This window comes from Schistocerca americana, chromosome 5 (assembly GCF_021461395.2).
Source record: "Schistocerca americana isolate TAMUIC-IGC-003095 chromosome 5, iqSchAmer2.1, whole genome shotgun sequence".
NCBI classification, from domain to species: domain Eukaryota; kingdom Metazoa; phylum Arthropoda; class Insecta; order Orthoptera; family Acrididae; genus Schistocerca; species Schistocerca americana.
In genome coordinates, this window is record NC_060123.1 from 219,420,424 (window position 1) to 219,447,066 (window position 26,643).

General features: G+C 42.1%; 1 protein-coding gene across 2 annotated transcripts in view; it reads left to right on the forward strand.

Moving 5' to 3' along the window:
• LOC124616769 (ras-related protein Rab-14) overlaps positions 1–26,643 on the forward strand; it is a 69,177-nt gene that overhangs the window by 13,503 nt on the left and 29,031 nt on the right. For both annotated transcript variants that reach the window (XM_047145157.1, XM_047145156.1), the window contains exon 5: positions 15,470–15,588. In XM_047145157.1, the coding sequence (XP_047001113.1) occupies positions 15,470–15,588 (119 nt within the window). The remainder of the gene's footprint in view (positions 1–15,469; positions 15,589–26,643) is intronic.

A 26,643-nucleotide genomic window follows, 5' to 3' on the forward strand; every position in this document is an offset into this window, starting at 1 on the left:
AAAGTTTTCTCTCAAATTTTGTTCTATGAGATGGATTGGAAATATTGAAGTCATGAAGAGAGCACTTAAACTTATTCCGCATTTCAAGTAGTATGTTGCTGAAGTACAGAAAAGACCATATGAAACTTAAGTAACGGCCAAATGACTCTCTCTTCCCTTTTTGTACAAAGATTTTTTTCAGTTTAGTGTATAGCATTGCTTCTCAGTCCTATTGATGTTACCGATGCATGTAGTTGTAAAAAATGTCATTATGTAGATAATTGGATTTGGTGCCACTGCTGCTACCGAGAACTACACAGAAAAGTTTATCCTTATTTTCAGAAATAAGTGCACAGGAATTTTTCAGTTTGTATCAAATAAGTGCTGAGAAGAGTCTTTTGAAATTAGTCAACGATAGCTCATTTTTATCACCTGTAGTAATGCGGAGCTGCTTTTGAGAAATTCTCTAGTAACAATTGCCATAAAAGAATTTGTGTCAAAAAAATGTGACTTTATCAACAGCTGACAGTGTGAAGAGAGAAGACTTCAAATTTTTTGAATATTCTGAAAACCAACCAAATATCTTAATCCTAAGGAGGACTTTCTGATGAATTTATTGTAAAGTGCGAACCATGACTTTGTCAGGTTCATGCAGAAGCTGTTATGCGTGTTTCATGGGAACACAGATGAAAAGAGGCTTTTCTGTGAACATAAAAGTTTTCAATGAAAAGTTAGAAGAAGATACAGTTGTTGCAAAGAGAAGTGTTTGCAATGCAATAAAATTGTTAGGTGATTTACGTAATAGTGAGAAACAACTGAATGTGGTCATTACAAAATCAGTGATACTAGTTATGAAGAATGCTTCATCAAAAAGAGTAGAAGCCTTAAAAAAGAAGAAATCTGATTAATATGAAATGGCCAATCATAAAAGAACAGTAGGCCTAGTTCAAGAAATAAGAGCTCAGAAATAAAAAAGTGTGTCTTGAAAAGGTTAAAGAAAAAGTCGGAAGTTTTAGATGTTGAAATTTCAAGTTTTAGCTAAGAAACGCAAACACTGAATGTTTTACTGTGAAATTTAACATTTGACAAAAATATTATACCTTCAGAGTTGTTATATTGTCTTATAGAAAATTGTGATTTTTCACTACATTACTATGTTAAAACAATTTGTATTTTAATTGATGTGACGATAAATGTGTGTGCAAATATTCATATCATCTCGTCACCCCTGTGGGTCCAGAGGCTAGAATAGGTCAGAGGTCTTCCTGCCTGTCGTAAGAGGTGACTAAAAGGAGTCTCACTTGTTTCGGCCTTTATATGATGGTCCCCTGTTAGGTTTGACCTCCATTTTTCAAAATTTTTCCAAGGAGTGAGCAAATTGGGGAAGGGCACCTTACATGGTGCATTGTGTCCGTGTGCTAAGACATACCGCGTCCTTCGTCGACGTGGATCTGCACTTCTGCTCATTCTCCAACTTTTGGGCAAGGTCACCCTCCTGTGTGCGTATTTTTCCATCAAATGTGCAGTATCATTCTCTACACTGACCATGATAATTGACTTGTTTGCTTAGTTGTACCTGATATCCAGCACAGTAGCCAGTCCATTGTGGTGGGGCTGCCTTGTACCCTGTTCGTTGTAGCCCCCTGACCACACAGAGATCGCTGTGCTGATGCCAGCGCCGTTAACTCCCCACATATGCCGAGGAGTAGATGCCCATCATCTGGGGGCATTGGGACTCCTGGCAGTGGCCATCCTGCCAGGTGGCCTCAACTGCAGCTGGGTGGCGCCCGTGGGGAGGGTCCCTATTTGGACTGGCTGGCATCAGGGCGGATGAGACGCGATGAAGCGTAGTACGTCATCTCTTGCTGGTGGTCAAACACCAGCAGTCTCTTAAGCGTTCATGGGCTCAATTCAATGCATGGAAGTATGACCCCAAACCATTCCTCTCCCTGGCCACGCCATGGTAGGAGTGTCAGGCTAAGGACAGCAGCAGCTCTTATTCAGCCCGGTACCTTGTATGTTAGAGATCTGATGGGGAATCTTTCATGACGATAAAGCTTCAGTTTTTTGTTGAGCATTTAGAGGACAAGTTTGGGGAGGTGGAAGCCTTGTCCTAAATGACATCTCTCTCAGTCTTGATCAAAAGAGCATCCTCTGCCCAGTCATGGGTGTTACTCGCTTGTGACAAGCAGGGGATGTTTCTGTAACCATCATGGCACAAAGAGCTTAAATATGGTCCAGGGTATCACATTTCACAGGGACCTTCTTTTGCAATCTGACAATGAGCTGCGCGCCAATTTAGAGCGGTGAAGTTTTCATTTCTTCCGGCGTGTCCACTAGGGTCTAAGGGATAATCAGGTTGCCACTGGCGCCTTCATCTTGCCCTTCAAGGCTGATACATGACCCAAGAAGGTCATGTGGTGGTCTACTGCTGTGATGTAAAGCCCTATATCCCTTCCCCAATATGGTGCTTTAAATGCTGGAAGTTCGGCTGTATGTCTTCCCACTGTACTTCCAGCGTCACATTTCAACATTGTGAGCTCCCCTCACATTCCAATACTCCATGTGCCCCACCTCCCATCTGTGTGAGCTGCAGAGACCACCATTCGCCTTGCACGCCTGACTGCAGGATTCTCCAGAAAAAAAGGAAAATCCTGGAGTAAAAGACCCTGGACCGACTGATCTACACTGAGGCTAAGAGGAAATTTGAACTCCTACATGCTGTACATATGACATCATCTTAAGCTACTGCTACAGCAGTTCTAGCCCTATCAGCTCCACCAACCCCAGTCACCTCTCAAAACCGGAAGACTACACCAGCCCTGTTGATGGTGGGGAGCACATCCCTCCCTGTTGCTCCTGCACCACCTACTTTGGGAGTAACACTCCCCCCCTCCCTCCTCCCCCCCCCCCCCCCCCCAAACCATTGGGGATATCAGTCCCCACGTCTGCACTGGAGAAGCGTAAGTCTTCTTTGGCTCCTCTCGCTGGGAAGGACTCCCTTGGGTCACTCCCTTCCCAAGTTTCTGCTAATGGGAAAGATGACACCCGCCAGTGGATGAAGAGCCCAAAAGAAGCTGGTCATAGGGCTTCACGCTCATCCTCAGTCCCGGAGACTGAATCACTGGAGGCCTCCCAGCCAGGGAAACCCAAGAAGCAGTGAGAGAAATCCAAAAAGAAGACCCCTAAGGACAAAGGGAATTGGGGTGACACCCACACCACTGCTACCAACAAGTTCTTTGTCTGCAGATGAGGTGGAGATTCTGGCATCTGCTGAGGACCTAGATCTCGCTGGACCCTCAGACACTGTGGATATAGACTGCTTAGGCAATAAGTCAGTGACAGCAGGTGCCCACGAGGCGTAAACTGCCTCATTGAATGTTCCCTGCTTTCCCAGTCTCACGATGTTGTCATCCTCCAGTGGAATTGCAGCGGTTTTTTCCACCACCAGGCTGAGCTACGGCAGCTGTTAGGCTGTTTGCCTGCTTTCTGCATTGCCCTCCAGGTAACCTGGTTCCTGGTAATGCGGACCCCGCCCTCCGTGGCTATGAGGAATGTTACAGGAACCATAGCAACTATAATAGAATGTTAGGTGGAGTTTGTGTTTATGCACTAAAGTCAGTCTCTAGGGAAACTGTGCCCCTTCAAACCCCATTTGAAGCTGTGGCTGTCAGAATAAGGATGATGCAGGAAATAACTGTCTGCAATGTATGTCTTCCTCCAGATGGTGCAGTACCCCTGAATGTATTAGCTGCACTGATTGATCAACTCCCTAAACAAGCGTTCGGCAAGTAGTTTTCAGTGGGGTCTGGATTCGGTGTAAAATTTATGGAGGTCCAGAAAAAAAACTAATAATTAAAAGGTACTGGTTTTTATTTTGTTTTCAAGTCGAGTTAGTTTCCAAAAAAGGGTAAACCAAGTAAAACAAGTAGTTCTCAGTTAATGTTGTAATATATTCAGTGTGAGAAATTACATCAACGGTCTTGAGCCAGTTCTTTAAAGTTCGGTGTACGAGGGGTACAGCAAATGCAAAGTATGTCTTCGAGGTGGGTGTCCGTCAACCTTGACCAATATGTGTTCTTCGAAAAATTCATTTTCGAGAATGACGATTCGCATATATGTATGTCGAACCAAACATAGTGGCCAGATTGATAGCTACTTTCTTACAATTTTCATATTTTTCTGAAACGTGTTTGCCCCAAAATTCTTCAGTGGGTATAGTTTTATACATTTGCAAAGAAATATCTTCTTGCAAGTCGATTATCTCCACTTGAAGTGAAGACTTTGAAACGCTGAACAACTTAGCAGCCACATCAGTCCATTCTGCCGATGCATCAACTTCATAAGGAAATTTTAGGAATTGAGACAGCTTTCCAATTTCTGCTAAGTCTTGAAATCTTGTAGCAAATTCGTCCCTTGGATCGGACAGAAATCTTACAAACACTGCAATGTCTTCTTCAGAGTTCTCTTTTTTATACTCAAATTGTTGGGAAATGAATAAATCCGTGCCTTGCAATATCTTTTTCAAAAATATCCAGCTTACGACGAAAAGATCAGATCACATGTCAATTTCCCATTCCCTTGTAACTCTATTTTGAGTGCATTTAAATATCTCAGAATATCCTTAAGAAAAGCCACAGCTAGCATATTGAGCTCATTTGTTATGAACTCTAAGTGCTTCTTTGCTCCCTGCATATGCAAGATTTGCGAGGAGGAGGTTACTTCTTCCTTTATTAGCCAGAAACGTTAAACAACTGGACCTTTACTTAACCAACGAACATTGTTGTATTGCAATAAGTCAGAATATGCTGCCTCACATTCTGAAAGAAACTTCTTGAACTCTCAGTGTTGAAGAGAAGAATGAGATCTCATAAAATTAATCAACTGCACCAAACTGTTCATTACTTCTTTCAGTGCAGCACTGAGTTTTCCACAAAGCGCAGTCTGATGAATTATACTCTGATACGATATTAGACCTGGATTCTGATCCCTGATTTTCTTTACTACACCTTTTTCTTTGCCTGGAGAACCGTCAGTTGAAAGTGACACTATTTTATCATAACGAATGTTGAAATTATTAATAAATTCACCAATAGCTTTGAATAAATCTTCTCGAGTGTTACCTTTCAAAGACAATATTGCAAGCAATTCTTCCCTGAATATCTTATTTTCAATGTCGAAAAATCTCGCGAAAATAAATATTTGTTCGTCATCAACAATATCACATGATTCGTCAAGTGCAATGGCGTAGCATGGTGCCTCTTCCAAAAGTTCAAGCAGGGTGCTTTTAATATCAGTAGCTAAAATTTCCGTTCTTCTTGTATTACTTCTTGCCGACATTGGAATACTTTGAATTGCAGCAACAACATCCTTTTTTTCTTCAAAAAGTGTCGAGGCTACTTCCAACATAACATTCTTTCATTATTTCAGAATCTGAAAATGGTTTTTGGTGTTTATTAAGTGTCCAGCACATACGTAACGCTACTGCTGCCGAGTTTTCTTGCTCACTCATGCAGCGAACCAACAATTTCGTGCTTTTTTCGTAAGAAGTTAGATATTCCTGCAATTTAAATGTTATCATGATAAGTTTACAAAGCAGTTATACATATCATATTTATACATTATCTAATAGAATTATGTTACCTGTAGTGTTTCTTTATGAACCTCAGTGCCAAGAGGGAAGTTTTTGTGGAATTGATGATGAGTTGTTTCGTAGTGTCGCTTTAAATTGCCACTTTTAATAACAGTGACAGTTTTATTACATATTAAGCAAACTGGAACTGCTTGAGGCCTATCAGGCAATGTAAAACAATATTGTTAAGTCCATTCAGTCAAAAATCTCCTATTTTCAGTGTCCACTTCTCGCTTTTTTAGGACCCATTATTAATGTAGGTATGTTTGTACGAAAAGGTTTTTCACACAACAAATTGTAAAACAAATGAATAATTGCTTTGTGGCCTGCGTGCAATTGATGAAATGAAGTAGTAAAGACCGACCGCCCACTGTGCTCTCTTTGAATGAAACGATAGGTTCGGACTTGTTTAACAAATGAACGAGTGAGCAGTGACGTGTGGTGGGAGGCGCTACTCACCGAGAAAAATAGAATGAAATGGATCGATTCGACTAAATGATTTGCTAATCTACTCGACTAAATTTTTGTTTTTTCAGGCACTTTTAGTTACTAAATTACTCAGGACTAAATTACTAGCCTAGTGTGAACGAGGTGCCGGGATATTTAGTTGGACGTCAGGCTGTATTTAAGAATATTTGGCGGTCCGAGGTCCGACCTTCCGCAGTCCGTGTATCGACCACGGTCCACCTGTTGCCGATCTCTACCATAAACCTTTCCTATATTTGGGGATTTTAACGCCTGTAACCACTAGTGGAGTGGCACCGTGCTTACTGGCCAGGGCAGAGATGTTGAAACTTTGTCTCGGTTCGACCTCCGCCTCTTAAATATTGGGGCCGCCACACATTTCATTGTGGCTCATGGTAGTTGCTCGACCATTGATTTATCAATTTGCAGCCCAGGACTTCTCCCATCTATCCTCTGGAGAGCACATGACGACCTGTGTGATAGTGACCACTTCCCCATCTTCCTGTCACTGCCTGGCATCAGGCCCATGGACGCCTGCCCAGATGGGCTTTAAACAAGGTGGACTGGGAAACTCCCACCCCTGCTGTCACCGTTGAATCTCCCCCACACAGGAACATCGATGTGATGGTTGAGCAGGTGACAACAATAGTTTCTGCAGCAGAAAACGTGATCCCTTGCCCTTTAGGGTGCCCCCGGCAAAAGGCAGTTCCTAGGTGGTCACCGGAAGTCGCTGAAGCAATTGAGTAGAGTCAGTGAGCTCTACAGCGGCACAAAGGGGCACCCTTCCCTGGAGCACCTCATAGCCTTTAAACGGCTCCGTGCCCACGTTCGCCAACTTATCAAATGACAGAAACAGGAGTGTTGGGAGAGATACAACTCTACTATTGGATGCCATAAGTCACTTTCCCATGTCTGGGCAATGTTCAAATGTGTTTTCGAGTACCAGACTCCAACAGGTGTTCCCACTGTTAACATAAATGGCGTGTTATCTAATGACACAATCGTGATTGCCGAGCACTTTGCTGAGCACTATGTTCGAGCCTCTGCATTGGAGAATTACCCCCCAGCCTTTCACACTCTCAAACGGAGGCTGGAAGGGAAAGTCCTCTCATTCACTACATGCCACTGTGAATCCTATAATGCCCCATTTACAGAGTGGGAGCTCCTCAGTGCCCTTGCACATTGCCCCGACACTACCCCTGGGCCAGATTGGATCCACAGTCAGATGATTAAACATCTCTCATCTGATTCAAGCGACATCTCCTCATCATCTTCAGCAGAATCTGGTGCAATGGAGTCTGTCGCAATGGTGGGAGAGCACCATCATTCCGGTGCTCAAACCCGATAAAAATCTGCTTGGTGTGGATAGCTATTGGCCCATCAGCCTCACCAACGTTCTCTGTAAGCTGCTGGAACGTATGGTATGTCGGCAGTTGGGTTGGGTCCTGGAGTCACGTGACCTAAAGGCTCCATGGTCAGGACTGCTTCTGCCAGGGTCACTCTACTACACCACCTGGTTGCCATCTTTTTTGATTTACGAAAAGCGTATGACATGACCTGGCGATGACACATCCTTGCCACATTATACGAGTGGGGTCTCAGAAGCCCGCTCCCGATTTTTTTTTTTTCCAAATTTTACTGTCGCTTCATACTTTGTGTCCAAGTTGGTGCCTCCCATAGCCACCCCCACCCCCACCCCCCTCCCCATATTTAGGAGAATGGGGTCCTGCAGGGCTCTGTACTTAGTGTATCTCTACTTTTAGTGGCCATTAATGGTCTAGCAGCAGCTGTATGGCCATCTGTCGCACCTTCTCTGTATGCAGACGACTTCTGCATTTCGTACTGCTCCACCAGTACTGGTGTTGCTGAGCGGCACCTACAGGGAGCCATCCACAAGGTGCAGTCATGGGCTCTAGCCCATGGTTTCCAGTTTTTGGCCGAAAAGTTGTGTTATGCACTTCTGTCGGCATCGTGCTGTTCATCCAGAATCAGAACTTTACTTTAATGACAATCCACTCACTGTAGTACAGACATACAATTCTTAGGACTGGTTTTAGACGCCCAATTGACTTGGCTTCTTCACCTTCATCAGCTTAACCAGAAGTGCTGGCAGCACCTTAATGCCCTCTGCTGCCTGAGCAACACCAATTGGAGCGCAGATCGCTCTATGCTACTGCAGCTCTACAGAGCCCTTGATCAATCCCAACTTGACTATGGGAGTCTGTTTTATGGTTTGGCAGCACCCTCAGCGCTGCATTTACTTGACCCAGTGCACCACTGTGGTGTTCACCTAGTGACAGGAGTTTTTAGGACGAGTCTGGTGACCAGTGTCCTGGTGGAGGCTGGAGTCCTTCCATTGCAGGTTAGGCGTGCACAACTGCTGACCAGTTACGTTGCACACGTTCGTAGTCTTCTGTGCACCCGGATTACCATCTCCTTTTCCCACCCACAGCGGTTCATCTGCCCCCATCAACGGCCCAGGTCAGTGCTTACAATTGCAGTTTGTGTCCGATCCCTTATTTCCGAACTGGAGTCCTTGCCCTTACCACCTATACCTGAGGTCCATTCACGTACACCTCCATGGTGTACACCTAGACCGAAGCTTCATCTGGACCTTTCACATGGCCCTATGGACTCAGTTAACCCCGCGGCTCTCAGCTGCCAGTTCCATCGATTCTTGACGTATACAGAGACAATGAAGTGGTTTAGACGGACGGCTCAGTGGCTGATGATCACGTTGGCTTCGTGTATGTCCATGTTGAACAGCATTCCTTGCCCAATGGCTGCAGTGTTTTCACTGCTGAGCTGGTGGCTCTCTCTTGTGCTCTTGAGCACATCTGTTCATGCCCAGGGAGTCGTTTCTTCTTTGTACTGACTCCTTGAGCAGCCTACAAGCTATCAACCAGTGCTACCCTCGTCATCCTTGGGTAGCAACCATCCAGGAGTCCGTCTATGTTCTGGCATAGTCCAGTCGTTCAGTGGTGTTTGCCTAGAACCCAGGTCACGTTGGAATCCCAGGCAACGAACTTGCTGACAGGCTGGCCAAACAGGCCACACAGAAACCACTTATGGAGATCGGCTATTCTGCAACTGACAAGCATTCAGTACTGTGCCACAAGGTTTTGCAGCTTTGGGAGATGGAATGGCAGAACTTCAGTACGCACAACAAACTGTGTGCCATCAATGAGACTACAAATGTGTAAAAACCTCCACATGGGCCTCTCGTGGTGACTCTGTGGTTCTGTCGGCTCCGTACTGACCACGCTTGGGTGACACATGGCTGCCTCCTGCACCGTGTTGACCCACCTCAGTGTCAGTACAGCACCCAGCTGACAGTGGCCCGTATCTTGGTGAGCTGTCCTTTGGCTGCCCTGCAATGGACTCTTCAGTTACCATACACATTGCCATTAATTTTAGCTGATTTAGTTTTAGGTTTTATATGTGACGGTGGGTTTTATCACTCTACATAACTTTTTGCACGTCTTTTGTCCCTTTGTGTTCTCCACTCTAATGCTTTTAAGCTGGATATTTTAATTTGTCTCGGAGTGACTGGCTCTTCCTTTTTATTCTTGTGGTTGGCCAGCCATGGTCATCTTCTCTCTTGTCTTTATCCCTTCTACCTGTTTCTTGCTTCTCTCTGTGACTTTCTTTTCCTGTTTTGTCCATAGCACTGTTTGTTGTTATTCTTCTGGTTCTTCCGCTCTCCTGTTATTGTGCTGTATGTCTCCTTTCTTTTCTTCTTTACCTTGTGTAATTATTTTACTGGGAACAAGGAACTGATGACCTCGCAGTTTGATCCCTTTCCCCCCTCCTTTAAACCAACCAACCAACCCCATTGTTTGTGCTAGTATAATGTTTTTATAGTGTTTGATGAATGCTATACTCAGTCATACATAGTTACATTATTCTTGCTGATATACAGTTTGTCAGGTAAGAATTATTATATTCAGCTTCCATTTCAACCAGCTTTCAGGCTCATAAAAACGTGATATTGTCATTGAATCATGCATATTTTCAAGAGGTCATAATGCAACTAAAGAGATATTGAAAAACTCAAAAGGTCATGAATGTGATCCTCTGAAAATCTGTAGATATCGTGTGTATGTTAATATGTATGTGTTCTTGGTTTTATTCCAATGGATTTCCCTATAGATGTTTGAGTTCATAGTCCTGTATGTGTATGTTATACGCACCTGGCTGTTGGTTTTAGTGATTGACTTCTACTACGTTACTTTATATACTATTGTTGCCTATAAATAAAAGATTTGCTGTGTGAGATGTTTTTCAGTCATTGTTCGCTGACATGTATCATGTATGTTACTTTTAACCATGTGGGTACATATTGACGTTGGATGTTACTAATGTTGGCAACGTCATTTTATGTCTAGTACATTTCCTGGAATTAGCAGAAAAATTGGTGACTTGTTTCAGTGTTATTTAGAAGATAATGCGCGTGTTGTCTTTTACTTTCACAAGTTACACATTTCCTATCCTAGTGTGGTTGTGGACCTGGGTTGCTGTACAGTAATTTCAATGGAGCATGTGTTCATACTTTTTTTGTGACTCCAATGCTATTTGTGTACTAAGTTTTAGGCTGTGATTTACATTGTTTATGTATTAGAGGTCATTAGAGTATATGTTATTATTTCAGTTGGTTTGCATTATCCAGTGAACGTTTGTTCATTAGGTTTTTGTTGCATTTGTTTATTCCAGCTGTTTGGTATGGTGTTTTCAGGTGGTTCGTTTTTTATATATCCCACATTCGTAAGTGTTCCAGTTAGGGATATACGCAACTTCGGTTACTTTGCTGGTGTAATTCTTTGTATGCATGGATTCCTGCGGGATACATTACATATTTGGAATATGTGGTTATTGGATTTAAAAAAGTTAAGCAGTATAAAATAGATGCTACATTTTGTTTTATATGGGTAACGATAGTATATTTTTATCATGTAATTTTATGATGTGATTTATCCCCGTTTTAGTCATGAACTGTGATTTTTGTTGTCTGTACCCTCAAATTTTACTCTCATGCTGTGTATGTTTCCATATATAGAGGTCTGAAGAAGATGCTTTTTGGTGTTGGAACTGATAGCGTGTCTTGAATAAATAATATTTTATTACAATACAGTTGTTGATTTCAATTGTCATTATTAAAGTACTTCATGTCTGGCTACTGTCAGTGATGGATTACCAGTGATTTAGGAAATCATCGGTCCATGTGGAGGCTGCCATTAGCACCATGACACAAACAGCTGTTTGGAGAGGTGCTGTGATCTGGAAACATCAACTGCTGATGAACGGCATTGCACTGTGTTACAGAGAATCACAGTTCTGCACTACCAAGGGTGACTGTCAGCGACTATGGCAGTGACTTGGGAAAAGGCACCATTCTTTCAATGTTTTTGTAGCTACAGTGGTGTTACTCATGGTGTCATGCTGTGGGATGGCATAGACTTCTCGTTATGGTGGGAATTGTAATGTAACAACAGTATCTCATTTGCATGCTGCATCTTCGTGTGTTACTTCTGTGTGACAGTACAATGGTGCAATTTTTTAACAAGGCAGTACTATCTACACACGGTATGTGTTTCTATGAACTGTTTGATGTTGAGGTTCTCAAATGTTCAACAAGATCCACAGATCTGTCGCCCACAGAACGTGTGTAGAACCTTGCTCGGACATCCAGCACATCCCACAGCTAGTATCCAGTGTATCGAGGTCCCAGTAAATGAATTTTAGGTCATCTTGCCTCAGGAGAGGATATAATGTTTTTATGACCCTTCCCAACCAAATCAGCGCATGTATAGAGGCCATGGGGGTGCTCATCATACTGGTAAGTGGGCACATACTGCCAAGTTCTGTGTAAATTTGACTTGATTTTGTAATTGCTGCAATATCATCACATACCCTCTCAACCCGTGAAGTTTCATTTCATTGTTTCTCCGTTTCTGTGCGCTTCACTTTTTTTCCAGGCGTTGTATTAGGATGCATAGAAATAAGCTACCATTCAGTTTATTTGTGACATTGGTTAACTTTTATGTGGTGTACAGTTACTGCACTGACACACTAGTTAAGTGTATAGGAGCTGCCTTTTGCATGGTGATAATCGTTTCGCCACATTCAGGAACAAGTGGATACCTGTGATTCTTCTTTAGGAAGTGTATATTTGTTTTCATTGCATTATGAACCCTAACACACACACACACACACACACACACACACACACACACACACACACACACACACACACACACACATTTTTCCATTTCTCATTTTTGTAATCTGTTACTGATATAACTCAATGGTGGATAAGATCACATATCTTGTATTTAGAGAAATATAACAGTTAAGTTGTTAGTTTTATGTTATGGGTTTGTATCATTACCTATAAGTACACTGCTGTCCAAAATTAAAGCAACAAACTGCTGTTTCGTCCTGTGTCTAATCTGCGATATAATCATACTATGTGCCAACTAGATTCCATATGGTTTTGTTGTGCGCAGAAGATGGTATTCTGCTCAACGGATAACCATGGCAATGAGGATGTCAGGGCACCTATGAAATGAGGTAGTGTTTGCTGGATAGCCCTACATCCACAATCACTGTGTACAGTGTCACAGGTGGTGCAGTATGGCACAGAGAAGATGCCTACCAGACTTTCTGCAGTGGAGGGCATAGAAAGAAAGGAATCAGGACAGTCGCAAACTGATTTGGCGTGATGGCTTAATGTGAATCGCTCTATTGTTTCTCAGATGTGGTGGCAGTTCATAGAGATCAAAACTGTATCCCGAAGACCAGAACAGGGTGAACTGCTTGTGACGTCAGAAGAGAGGACTGACATTTGGTTGTAATGATATGATGGAACCACCGCAACTGGCATCTGCCCCCGCAGCATCCTTTAGACTTGTATCGAGGCAAACAGTGTATGCAAGACTTCCGCAGAGTGGCTTTTATTGTTGGAGACATGCTGTGTGTCTACCTCTGTCGCAACTTCACAGAAGGGAAGTTCTAGAGTGGAGTCATCAACATGCCACCTGGATGGTTGAACACTGGGCCAATGTTGTTTTCACAGATGAGTGGCGATTTAGAGTGGAGAGTGATTCTCAATGGATTTGCATCTTGAGGGAACATGGGACACATTTCGGGACCCAAACATTACAGGAAGAGACAGATCGAGGAGGAGCCCTAATGGTGTGGCAGGGATTACGTTACCACACAAACCCCTCTTCATGAAATTGCAGACGAATCGGCAATGTATAAATGCTGTCAGGTATTGTGATGGAATCTTGGGGCCTCATCTGCGGTTGTTGCATTGCTGTGGGCCCAGGTATAGTATTAATGGATGATAATGTGCGACCTCATAGAGCACGGTTGTTTGATGTTTTCTTGGAGATAGAAGATATTGCACACATGTTGTGACCTGCTCACTTTCCTGATTTGAATCCCGTAGAGCATGTCTGGGAAGTACTAGGGAGACGGCTTGCATCATGTCATCATCCACCAACCACTCTCAAAGACTGCGAGTAGCTCTACAGGAAGAGTGGGTGTTAGTGCCTCGGCATGAGACTGATGACATCATTCACAGCATGCCCCATCATTGTCAGGCCTGTATTGCTGCAGGATGTGGTCACACGCCATTAACCAGTTGTTGGAGTGTGTGTGCAAGCGTCTTAAGTTGGAAAAAAGAACAACATTTTTGTCTACTGTCATCCATGTCACAGTATTTTGTGTGTATTCATTACATTGTTTCTACTTTACTATCACCTGTCTATATAGTTTTGGAAAAATAAATGCTATCTTGCAAAATGTCTTATTGTTGCTTTAATATTGAACACCAGTGTATTTGCTATGTACACTCCTGGAAATGGAAAAAAGAACACATTGACACCGGTGTGTCAGACCCACCATACTTGCTCTGGACACTGCGAGAGGGCTGTAGAAGCAATGATCACACGCACGGCACAGCGGACACACCAGGAACCGCGGTGTTGGCCGTCGAATGGCATTAGCTGCGCAGCATTTGTGCACCGCCGCCGTCAGTGTCAGCCAGTTTGCCGTGGCATACGGAGCTCCATCGCAGTCTTTAACACTGGTAGCATGCCGCGACAGCGTGGACGTGAACCGTATGTGCAGTTGACGGACTTTGAGCGAGGGCGTATAGTGGGCATGCGGGAGGCCGGATGGACGTACCGCCGAATTGCTCAACACGTGGGGCGTGAGGTCTCCACAGTACGTCGATGTTGTCGCCAGTGGTCAGCGGAAGGTGCCCGTGCCTGTCGACCTGGGACCGGACCGCAGCGACGCACGGATGCACGCCAAGATCATAGGATCCTACGCAGTGCCGTAGGGGACCGCACCGCCACTTCCCAGCAAATTAGGGACACTGTTGCTCCTGGGGTATCGGCGAGGACCATTCGCAACCTGTCTCCATGAAGCTGGGCTACGGTCCCGCACACCGTTAGGCCGTCTTCCGCTCACGCCCCAACATCGTGCAGCCCGCCTCCAGTGGTGTCGCGACAGGCGTGAATGGAGGGACGAATGGAGACGTGTCGTCTTCAGCGATGAGAGTCGCTTCTGCCTTGGTGCCAAGATGGTCGTATGCGTGTTTGGCGCTGTGCAGGTGAGCGCCACAATCAGGACTGCATACGACCGAGGCACACAGGGCCAACACCCGGCATCATGGTGTGGGGAGCGATCTCCTACACTGGCCGTACACCACTGGTGATCGTCGAGGGGACACTGAATAGTGCACGGTATATCCAAACTGTCATCGAACCCATCGTTCTACCATTCCTAGACCGGCAAGGGAACTTGCTGTTCCAACAGGACAGTGCACGTCCGCATGTATCCCGTGCCACCCAACGTGCTCTAGAAGGTGTAAGTCAACTACCCTGGCCAGCAAGATCTCCGGATCTGTCCCTCATTGAACATGTTTGGGACTGGATGAAGCGTCGTCTCACGCGGTCTGCACGTCCAGCATGAACACTGGTCCAACTGAGGCGCCAGGTGGAAATGGCATGGCAAGCCGTTCCACAGGACTACATCCAGCATCTCTACGATCGTCTCCATGGGAGAATAGCAGCCTGCATTGCTGCGAAAGGTGGATATACACTGTACTAGTGCCGACATTGTGCATGCTCTGTTGCCTGTGTCTATGTGCCTGTGGTTCTGTCAGTGTGATCATGTGATGTATCTGACCCAGGAATGTGTCAATAAGGTTTCCCCTTCCTGGGACAATGAATTCACGGTGTTCTTATTTCAATTTCCAGGAGTGTATTTATCTGTCCTCTTCCCCTCACCCCTATCATGTGTCCACACTAACTAAGAATTTGTGTATTGTTGCTTTAGTTACTTGGAATATAGTTTTTCACTTCTTGTTGTTATTTTTAGGTAATATTTTTGATTGGAAACAAATGTGACTTGGATGCCCAGAGAGATGTAACATATGAAGAAGCAAAGCAATTTGCAGACGAAAATGGCTTGATGTTTGTGGAGGCCAGCGCGAAAACGTGAGTGTCCAGATATGTATATTTTGAAGGATGCAAGGGCTGATGTAGCATGTGATTCACAAAGTTGTTGTCAGAAACCTTTAGTTGGCAAGAATAATTTCCTTGTTAGTTTCTGTTATTCCCAGAAATTTAATTGCCCTCCAACTTCGAGTATCTAGTACTTATTTCACTTCCCATATGTTCATAAACTGGTAAATGTCCTATAAGCAATACTGTTTAAGAAGACTACTTAAAACGGTGTACCATTGCCTTTTTACAGTCTATCCCTCCAACCTACATCAGAGTACAGTGTAAGTTTGTGATTTTTATCACTGAGCATATGGTAATATGGTAACTGCTGCTATATCATTATTAACTTAGCAAAACCTTGTAACTAAAAACAAGTGTCAGTTTTGAGTTAAACTTTTCATCAGTTCCCACATAATGTGGAAAACCCCATATTTTAATACAGGTATGCTCAGCTCTTCGGTGACAAAATATCAAAAGCTTGTATCATGTAATATTCAAATCCCAGTGCATAAAACCTCATTTCAGAAGAATATTTCTGCATGGAAATTTACAGTGTTTCATGCTGTGTTATGTAATAATTATTTGGTTTGTTCAAAATATTTACTACATTCTTTGTGTGGAATTAATTTTCATTCTGAAGCAGTGTGTGCTGATTTGAAACTTCCCGACAGATTAAAATTGTGTTAGATCAGGACTCGAACCTACGACCTTTGCCTTTCATGGACAAGTCCTCTACCAATTGAGCTATCCAAGCATGACTCAAGAGTTGGGTAAGCTGTCTCTCCACAATATCATTTCTTCCAAGAATGCAAGCCCACAAGCTTGAAGGAGATGTGATGTTCGAAAGGTAAGAGATGAGGTACTGGAAGAAGGCAGACTGTGAGGGTAGGTCATGAATCCTGCTTGCTCAGCTCAGTAGGTACAGCAGTTACCTGCAAAATCCAAAGGTTCCAGCTTTAAGTCCTGATCCAACACACAGTCTCAATCTCCCAGGAAGTTAAATCCTGTGTGTAATTTAACAGCATTGTAGAGTACTGATTAATATGCAATACCGTATTTACTCGAATCTAAGCCGCATCTGAAAAATGAGACTTGAAATCAAGGGGAAAAAAAATTCCTGAATCTAAGCTGCTACTGAAATTTGAGAGTCGAAGTTCAAGGCGAGAGAAAAGTTTTAGGCCGCACCTCCAAATCGGAACAAAGTTGGTCCATTGTAATACGAGACACAATTTAGGTCGAATGAATGACGATACAGCTATAGTAGTTTGGTTCGAGTCGTAAGCTTAGCAGTTAAGCTTTACCAGGTAGCCATTGCTATGCGTCAGGCTCTCCGTCCGTGTTTATACAGGTATCCTTCCTTTATCACGTGCTTCGTCTGGTTGGAATTAATTACTTATTTTTCTTTGACCTGATAAGTGCCGTTCTTTTTCTTATAGGTGTTTACGTCACTCTAAGCTGTAAATGCATTACTGTACTGTGTCATGCATTGTCTGTCTCATTCTGATAATAAGTGTTTACTACCTGTCGCTGCTCGCGGCATGGCTTGCTTTTGTGCGCGTTATCGCCGCTTACAATAAAAAAAAGGGAGGAATCCTCTCATTAGCAAAACAATGGTAAGAGACTGCTATTTGTTGTTACTTACACAGCTGCTTTCTTTGATAATGATCAACAAGAACCAAATAATAGACTACGTATGATAGAAGATGTTCTGAACAAGAGTTTAGCGAAAATTTTTCTCCATTTGAAAATCTTTGCAGACGCCTCTTTAGTACATTATATTCTGCACAGAAATTAGTCATCTTAGATTTAAAAATCTAGTCAATTGCCGTGCTTCATTTCTGACTGTATCACTAATAGGCATAAGAAGAATATGAATATAAACATTGCATGATATGTATATTCTTCCACGTTTGCTGTTGTATCACTCTAGTTTCGTAGTTTATTAGGCAGACAGGATTTAAATGGAGATAGCAGCAAACACAAAGGAATACATGGCGAAAATGTTTATTTTCGTATTATTCTTATGGTGAGAGAACACTGCATGTGATTCACAATTCATAAAAGTTACTATTAGCAACCACCTCTTCTCACAGGTAGGAAAAAATTCAGAACATAGTTGGCCATATTGACAAACATCCCAAACAGTCTTGCCAGTCGGATTTTCGTAGTACGTTGAAACGCTGCAACATTCGAAGATGAACAATACGGAATTTGTATTTACTTCCTTGGATAATGTATGAAAATGCAGTGGTCGATACTCGGGGCGGAGAAAAAAGCTTGTCTTCCACCTTTTTTAATTTATTTACTGACACAGAGGTTTTGGTGCCAGTATTTATCTTTGTGTCTGCAAATCATGCCTGTGTAGCGCTACATATATTCGACGGCAGAAGTTAGTTGTGGCGGCACCTACCAACATCTCTCAGAACTTCCGCTTACTTAGCACTCGATTCTAACCCGCAGGTGGTTTTTTGGATTACAGAAGCCGGAAAAAAAAGTGCGGCTTAGATTCGAGTAAATATGGTACATTATTAATTGTTAAAGTGATTATTTAATGTATGCAGAAGATTAAATAACTATCCAAAAAATGGCAAGTACACAAGTAATGAAGTACGCTATTTTCATTAAACAAATAATCAATTTTTTGAATGAAAGGTTAATGTAAAAGTTCTTTGGGTAAGGAAATAGTGAATAAACTAGAATAACAAAAGAACCAAGGAAAATGAGTCAGTGATGCTCATTGAAATTTGTTGCAAAAGACAAGGGTATCTGCAACTGTTTGCTGATGACACTATAGTATATGGGCAAGTATCATTGAATGACTGTGTGAAGCTACTTGTAATAATCAGTTTTCAAAGCTGTTTTTTCTAAAGTATGGATAAAGTCACAAGGCATTCCTTCCGAATGCATACTGTATGGTTACAACAGATAAACATTTTATAACATACCAACATGCAAAACGTTTTTCTTGCTTTGTTGTTCTTAAGCCAGCTGGCCGTGTTGGAATACCACAACAGTGTCCAGGAATGGGTGGACCACGTAACACGAGTGATCCACCGTGCTGCTGGCTTCTCCATCCCAAAGTCCTCCAGTCATCTCAGGAGGCAACAGATGAGTGCCATTCAGCAATCGGGGACAGACATGCAGCTCTTAGACGGTTTAAATACCAGCCCACAGCAGACAACCTCATAGCGTTTAGTCGCAAGAAACCAAGGCTTGATGCATAATTAAGGAGAGTAAGAATAGGTCATGGCAAATGTTCCTGAACTTAATCAACCATTCCACGTGTTCTACAAAAGTATGGGAAACTATCTGGAGGATTTCCAGTAAACACAGTCATCAGTCAATAGCAGCAGTGCTGAAACAGGGGTGTCTCCATAGAACACCCAAAGACATCGCTCAGACGATGGCAGAGCATTTTGCGAAAACTACTGCCACTGCCAGCCACAATCCGGTGTTTCGTCCTTACTGTGAGACTGTAGAGAGGGGTAAGTTTGACTTCAGATCCCATGATTGAGTCTTAAAACTGCCCTTTCTCCGTGTGGGAGCTGGAATACCACTGTCTGAGACTCGTGGTTCTGCACCTGGTCACGATCAAATATGGTACTGCATGCTTCGACACTTGCCACCAATGTCGAAGGAAATCCTTCTCGAATGTATTAATCTCACATGGCAGTCAAGTCACTTCTCCAACTTGTGGAGAGAGCTGATTTTGGTAACCCTCCTCAAACTATGAAAGGACTGCACATGTCCCACTAGTTACCAGAGTATCGCCTAAAGGAGCTGTGTAGGAAAGACAGCAACAAATGGTTAACTATTCTCTGGTGTGTGTCTTTCGTGGATTCGAGAGATTTCAGTCCACTGTTGACAACCTGACCCTGATAGAGATGGCTATTTCAGCCGGCTTTCCTACTTAATCATCACTGTATCAGAATATTCTTAGATATCAGTGAGGCGTACAGTGGTACTTGCTTGGAGACACTGTGTTCTTTCACAACTGCATCAGTGGGGCTTTTGTGGCCACCTCACTGTCTTCATACGGTCTTCACTGTCTCAGTGGTGTTTTCAACCTGATTTGGTGATATGCTGCCAGATTGTTTTGAGCAGGAGAATGATGTCTGTCAGGGCAGTATTTTAAGTGTTACCCTCCGTATGAGGGACAAATCCTACATTTCAGAGCCTCAATGAGGTTTCTGGGCCTCATTTTTTACTCCAAATTGTCTTGATTGCCATCCCTGAGAGACCTGAAAGCCAGAAGCCTCAAGGCACTGACCATCATACCATAGTTCTTAGGGTGAATACAGAGCACTTCTGATCCAGTTTTATAAGGCTTTTGTGAGTTCCTGGCTGGACTAAGGGTTCACAGTGTATGGGCAGGCAAGCTTTCTTATGTGAAGATCATTGACACACTCCACCATGAGGGTATCAGCTGGCCATGGATGCTTATAGGACCAGTCCCATAACCAGTCTCCGTGCTGAGGCTGGTGAACCACCACTCGCCATCTGGCAGCAATTCCTCATGGTGCATCTGGCATGTAAGTTCCTTGCAGCCCCAACTTCACTCGCATACCATACTGTTGAGTGTCCAATGCTGGAATACCTTTTCTCCACCCGTCAATGAGTCACAATGCCATTTGGGATCAGTGTGTGACATGTTGGAGTCACTTGCTGTGGAGCAGGTATGATCTCAACTCCAGGGTTTTAACCATGTCACCCTGGCTACTGCAGAGCCCCAGGATAATTTTAAATTTGGTGCAGTACAGGAGAGATAGCACTTCTGCTTCTGTTTTTAATGCACTATTTTCTGACATTTTATATGATCACCAGAACTATGTAGCCATCTTTATGGATGGGGTCCAAACAGGGGGCCTCAGTTGGTTACTATGTCATTTTCCCAGATCGTGTCCTTGATGTCCGACTGACTCAAGAATTTACCATCTTTGATGCAGAATTATGTGTGGTCTTGCAGGCCCTGGAGCAGAGGAGATCATTTTCCAGTGGCAAATTTCTTATCTGTTCAGCTTCTCAGAGTGCCTTTCAGTCTTTACAATGTTTGTTCCCAGCAGATAAAGTAGTCCAGAATATCCAGGATGCCCTCTTCCAACTACGGCAACTGGGGATGGTGTCTTTCTGTTGAGTACCAGAGAGTATGGGACTTGCAGGTAAGGAAAGGGTAGATCAAACAGTGAAGGAGGTGCATCGTGATCCTCTTGTATTTCATTGTGCCATCCCCCTGCATACTATAACCTATAACTATCGGTGTTGAGCTCCAGAGTTTTGCGTTGATGGGAGGATGAGCAGCTGGAAAGGACAGATAATAAGCTCCATCTAGTAAAGCCCACAACATGGCCGTGGCATATCTCCTTCCAGCCACGTCGACGGGGCGAGGTCCTCCTTACTAGTCTTCCCATAGGCCACAGCCATATGGCACATGGCTTCCTTCTCTGTCGAGAGGACCCTTCTGTGTTGGGTGTGGGGCATGCAGATAACAGTGCACCACATTTTATTAGACTGTGTTTTATTTTCCAACCAGTGGGCCACATCAGATTTGCCCTTGGATTTACCATCTATTTTAGGTAATGTTTGAACGAATGTGCTTAGAGAATTGTCAAACATTTTTCCCAAAATTTTTGGGCAGTGGTTTTAATGCATTAACAGGATGACTGGCTCACCTGTTATCTTGCAAGTGGTCATCTAGTCACGTCTGCCTGTGCCCTTTTTTGAGCTCCTTTCGTTTTAATCTTATGGATATCTACTATTACTTGTTCTCCATTGTTTTAGAGCATGTCAGATGAAGTGATTGTGTGCTTGATTTGAGTGCATAAGTGTGGAACAATTTTGGAGGTTCTAGCCACATCTGTTTGTTTTAATCATCATCTTTCTTTGTTGCCCTTTTGCCAACTGGTGGGCACAATGCAAACTCAGTGAGTTTACAGTTCCTACCATGTATGTCATATTTGTACATGTAACACTCTGGACAATTTAGAACTTAGAAAACGAATAAATCATTTACAGTAGCCATATAGAATGATGCATGATGACTTTGACCCAATTTCTATTTGTTGTGATGAATTACAGTTGGCTGTAAATGTAGAAAAATCTAAGTTAATGCAGATGATGAGGAGAAACAATCCTCTAATGTTAGAATACAGCATTCGTGGTGCGCTGTTCGCTAGTTGCTCCAATTGTGTATCTAGGAGTAACATCCCAAAGCGATATGAAATGGAAGCACACAAGGGCGGTAGTAGGAGAGGCGAATAATCTGCTTTGGTTTATTGGGAGAGTTTTACAAAAACGTGGGTGATCTTCAAAGGAAACTGTGTATAGAATACTTGTGTGACCTATTATAGAGTACTCCTTGAATGTTAGGGAACCTCACCAGATTCGATTAAAGGAAGATATTGAGGCAATTCAGAACCATGCTACTAGATTTATTACTGGTAAATTCAATCAACAAGCCAGTTACTGAAGTGCTTCATGACTCAAATGGGAACCCCTAGGAGGAATATGATCTTTTTGCACAACACTCGTGATATAATTTAGAGAATAGATAGCTGCAGCTGACTGCAGAAAGATTCTACTGCTGCAGAGGACTGTGTAGACAAGATAAATTGGGGCTCATATGGAGGCAGAGAGACAGAAGTTTTACCCCCACTCCATTTGCAAGTGGAATGGGAAAGAAAACAAATAGTCGGGGTACATGGTACCCTCCACCATACACCAGCTTGCGGGATATGTTTGTAGATGCAGAAAGAACGATAATGTGTCCTATAATATCTGAGGAGAACAGTAGTCAAGTATTTAATATATTCTTGTCAAATAGGAATGGGAACAGGAACAACAGAAAGTGTATGTTGATACCCTATTTCACAGGAAAGAAGTTAAACAGAAAACAAAGTAGGGGAGTTAAAATTAAAAGATAATATAAGTGTGTGTAAAGAAATGTTTCTTTAAACTTTAGGAGTTGGTGAATGGTCAGACAACAGTTGTATTAAACAGAGTAAAGATAAAGAATTGTTTCAAGACAGAAAGGGGAATGGAAAAAAGAAATTAATACATGTACGTGAATTTTTAGATAAAATTCACAAGCTGCCATCACATTAATGTCAAGCATCTACTTCCAACCTTTGTTTGGGGCCCTGTTTTTAATTATTTTGTGAATGCATTCACAGTATTGTTGAACTAACTGCAAGAAAAGATCCATTTAGAAAGAAATAAAAGAAAATGTTGCCTTATTCTTTCAAGACACATTCACATAATCTGTTTCTCTTGCAAATTATATAATAACTTCAGTGCGTCAGTACAATGCTCACTAGATGAAAACAAGAAGCAAGACAGGAAAAGTGTAATAATAAAAATGAAACTGAAGCAGGAAATCGCTGTGTGTTTATGATGGATGTACAAGCAGTGCAGTTAGTCCTGTAACCCAGACCAGTTGTCTTTATTTTAAATAGAACCTAGCTTGTCAAAATTTCGCTATCTATAATTTAGAGGATGATGCAATGGTAGGTTATATTTAGCAGAAAGGAAAAAGACTAGGACTAGATACTAATGTGTTTGTGACATTAGTTTTCAAGTTTTTAGATCCAGAACAATAGACTGTGACAAAAGCAAAACTAAAATATTTTTATAGTGATAAGTGGTTTGCTTAGAACCAAAATGTACGTTCCTCAAATGTGTTAAAACATTACAGCAAAGAAAGTGGTACAACAATCATTCAAAACTATTTGCTATGGACACAAACCCAAATGGAATGCAACTGAACACAGGAAAAGAAACAGGTTGCTCTATTACACTCTTAATTATGTTAACATTATTCAGGAACCAAGATGTGGCAAACACAGGGCCAGTGGAAAGTAAAGTATGTATCACATTACTTAAAGACTTAAGTTCTGTACTACAAATCATTTTGTCTGGGGGATGCAGTAGGACATTCATGTTCTTAGACATACTGTCTCTGAGGTATAATCCATATGTGGGTATTGGATATAAACTAGATTTTGAAGAGGATTGGAAATTACACCCAACACACCCGAGTGTAGTCATTGGGAAAATAAAAAATCTGACACTGGGCCAGTTGCAATTTCTGCATGAAAGTATCATGACTTAACATCTCTGATGTCAGTTATTCCAAGAGATTATCATCCTTCTTATGAAGGTCGTCTTTACAAATAATGTCGAGCAAATTGCGGGAAAATATGCAAAGAACTTTCTGTAACTCATATCTTCATGTGAAAAAGCTTTAATCTCAAATTGATATTTTTCTGTGTACATTCGGTTCAGACAGTAACATTAAAAACTAAGTGCAGAAAATTTCTTGTTCATTACAATGTTAGATTGCAAAAATTAAGGCAGGCCAGTAATGCCATATAATTGCTGAATATGACATGCAACAAATATTGTTACTTCAGTTTGACTAGGCACATCTGTAAAGCAGTTAAAATTGTAAGGATTGATTTTTTATTCGTGTAAAACACATATTTTTGAGAAGTTTTTGCTACCTTAACAACACTATGTAATTAATTACTTTTTTATTATAGTGGTAACTGACAAATGTAGCTTTAAAAATTATTAATATACTAGATAACATTGTTTCACTACCAGTTCTAAAAATTAATAGTTGGAGTAAAGATGATGAAAACAAAGGTGTCAGTCTGCTTCTGCATCACACAATTCTCTGGAGGGGGTTGGGTTTTTTTGGGGGAAGAGACCAAACAACGAGGTCATCGGTCTCATCCGATTAGGGAAGGATGGTGGAGGAAGTCGGCCCTTTCAAAGGAACCATCCCGGCATTTGCCTGGAACGACTTAGGGAAATCACGGAAAACCTAAATCAAAATGGCCGGACGCGGGATTGAACCGTTGTCCTCCCGAATGCGAGTCCAGTGTCTCTGGAGGAAAAGAATCAGTAATATGGGAATACAGAAACTAATACGAAAGGATGAAGAACTTGTATTTCTCCTTATAATTTATATATCATTTTCAACATTCATGTTGGAACACTCCCCTAACTGCATATAATGTCCTTGGTGTCTCTGTGAAGTAGTGAACAGCGTTTCCAAGGATCGTGCAAATGGTGTACACTAAATGTTAACAGTTAAGCGGTCCTTTCCACATGTTTTAGCACTTTAACAACACAGTGGTGTAAAGGTTACCACATGGCCATCATGGATTTCGATCAAATTTCGTATGAACAATCGCACGTGTTCCCAATGAACAAAGGTGAAGTTTCACTATTCAATATTTCTGGAGATACAGTCATTTGTTTGACCCGTTGCACAGCTATCAACAAGTGCACTCATGAGTTCTGATAATTTGGAAACCTAATATCTACAGTAATATTTTCTTGAAGGAAACAAAACTAGGTCATCTTTTACAAATTTTGTACTCTCTCAAGCGAATTACTAAAAAAGGATTCCCTGCTTGGTTTGCACACCAATAACGCAGATCTGTGACATAAAAATTGTTTCAAATTTATTAAGTTATTTTTATAGCGTTTTCAACACTGATTTTGGAAAAAATAGTGAAAAAATTCCATCACATGAAGTTATTTCACAAACTGCTTGTCTAGTTTGTGTTTTTTTCAAAATTTCAGAACACTAGTGAGTTCGATTTTGGTTTTTAGGATCTCCATAAACTGTTATTTAGCCGTTTTTATGCTAGATATACGTAAAATAAAGAGTAATTAGAAGAAACCAGCAGTATTTTCTTGTCGGTGCCTGTCTGTCGCACTGCCCCTTCCCTCGCCATCAGTGAGCTTCTGCTATTGTCCTTCAGTTCACAGTACCTCTTCACTCTGTGCTGTTCACGTGTTGTTGCTAGTGCTTTAAAGTAGTGACTTTGAGTTGTGAAGTTGTTTTATGGACAACGGCTACTAGAGAATGTATAAACTCGCCAGATTGCTTCTGCTACATTCGCGGTAACTATACTGTTAAAAAGCAACAAAGAAACATTTCAGCCTATTTTGGTATAAAGTTAGGCGATCAAGATAAGCCGTGTGCCCCACACAAAGTTCGTTCAGTGTGTGTTGAAGAACTAAGGCAATGATTTAAACATAAAAAGCTGTCCTTACGTTTTCTAATACTAGTGGTTTGGAATGAGCCCAAAAATCATAGTGATGATTGCTATTTTTGTTCTTGCAGTGTAAGAGGTTTCAATTTGAGAAACAAAAAGGATATTTCTTACCCTAACATTCATTCAGCCATTCGCCCTGTTCCTCATGGAGCTGAAGTACCAATACCCTCTCTTCCAGATTCTTTGGATCATATAGATGATCATGAGCCATTTGCTCAGCAAGGTGATAGTGAAGAAGACAGAGATTGCTGCAATCCTGGCACAACTGATCCCATTCCATTCTCACAATATGAACTGAATGATTTAGTTAGAGACCTAGGCCTTTCTAAAGAATGGGCAGAGGTTTTAGGATCCAGATTCAAAGATAAACAATGTTGGCTTCGGGTACATGCTTTTCTTGGTATCAATTGAGGGAACAGGAGTTTGTATCTTTCCTCTCTCAAGAAGGTGACCTGGTGTTTTGCAGTGATGTTCCTGGACTTACGGCACGTTTCAAAATAGAATATGCTCCTGACGGGTGGAGACTTTTATTGATTCTTCAAAAAGAAGCCTTAAAGCAGTATTCTGCACAATGGCAGTAAGTATGCTTCTATATCAGTTGGACACTCGGTTCACTTAAAAGAATGTTACGAAAACCCTGAACTGGTTGTAAGCAAACTCTGATTCAGACCACAAATGGACACCATGTGGTGATTTAAAAGTGATTTCAATGCTGCTTGGTCAACAAAGTGGCTACACAAAGTTGCCTTGCTTTCTCTGTGAATGGGACAGTAGAAACAGAAAGCAACCCTACATAAAAAAAAAGCTTGACCCTTGAGAAAAACTTTACAGTTAGGGGTTAAAAACGTTGAGAGGAAAAGCCTTGTAGATCCCGAAAAGGGGTTAGCTTCCACCACTTCACATTAAGTTGGGGCTGATGAAAGAATTTAAGGTATTGCTAAAAGGACAGTTTCCTGGTTTATCTGAGGCAAAGCTA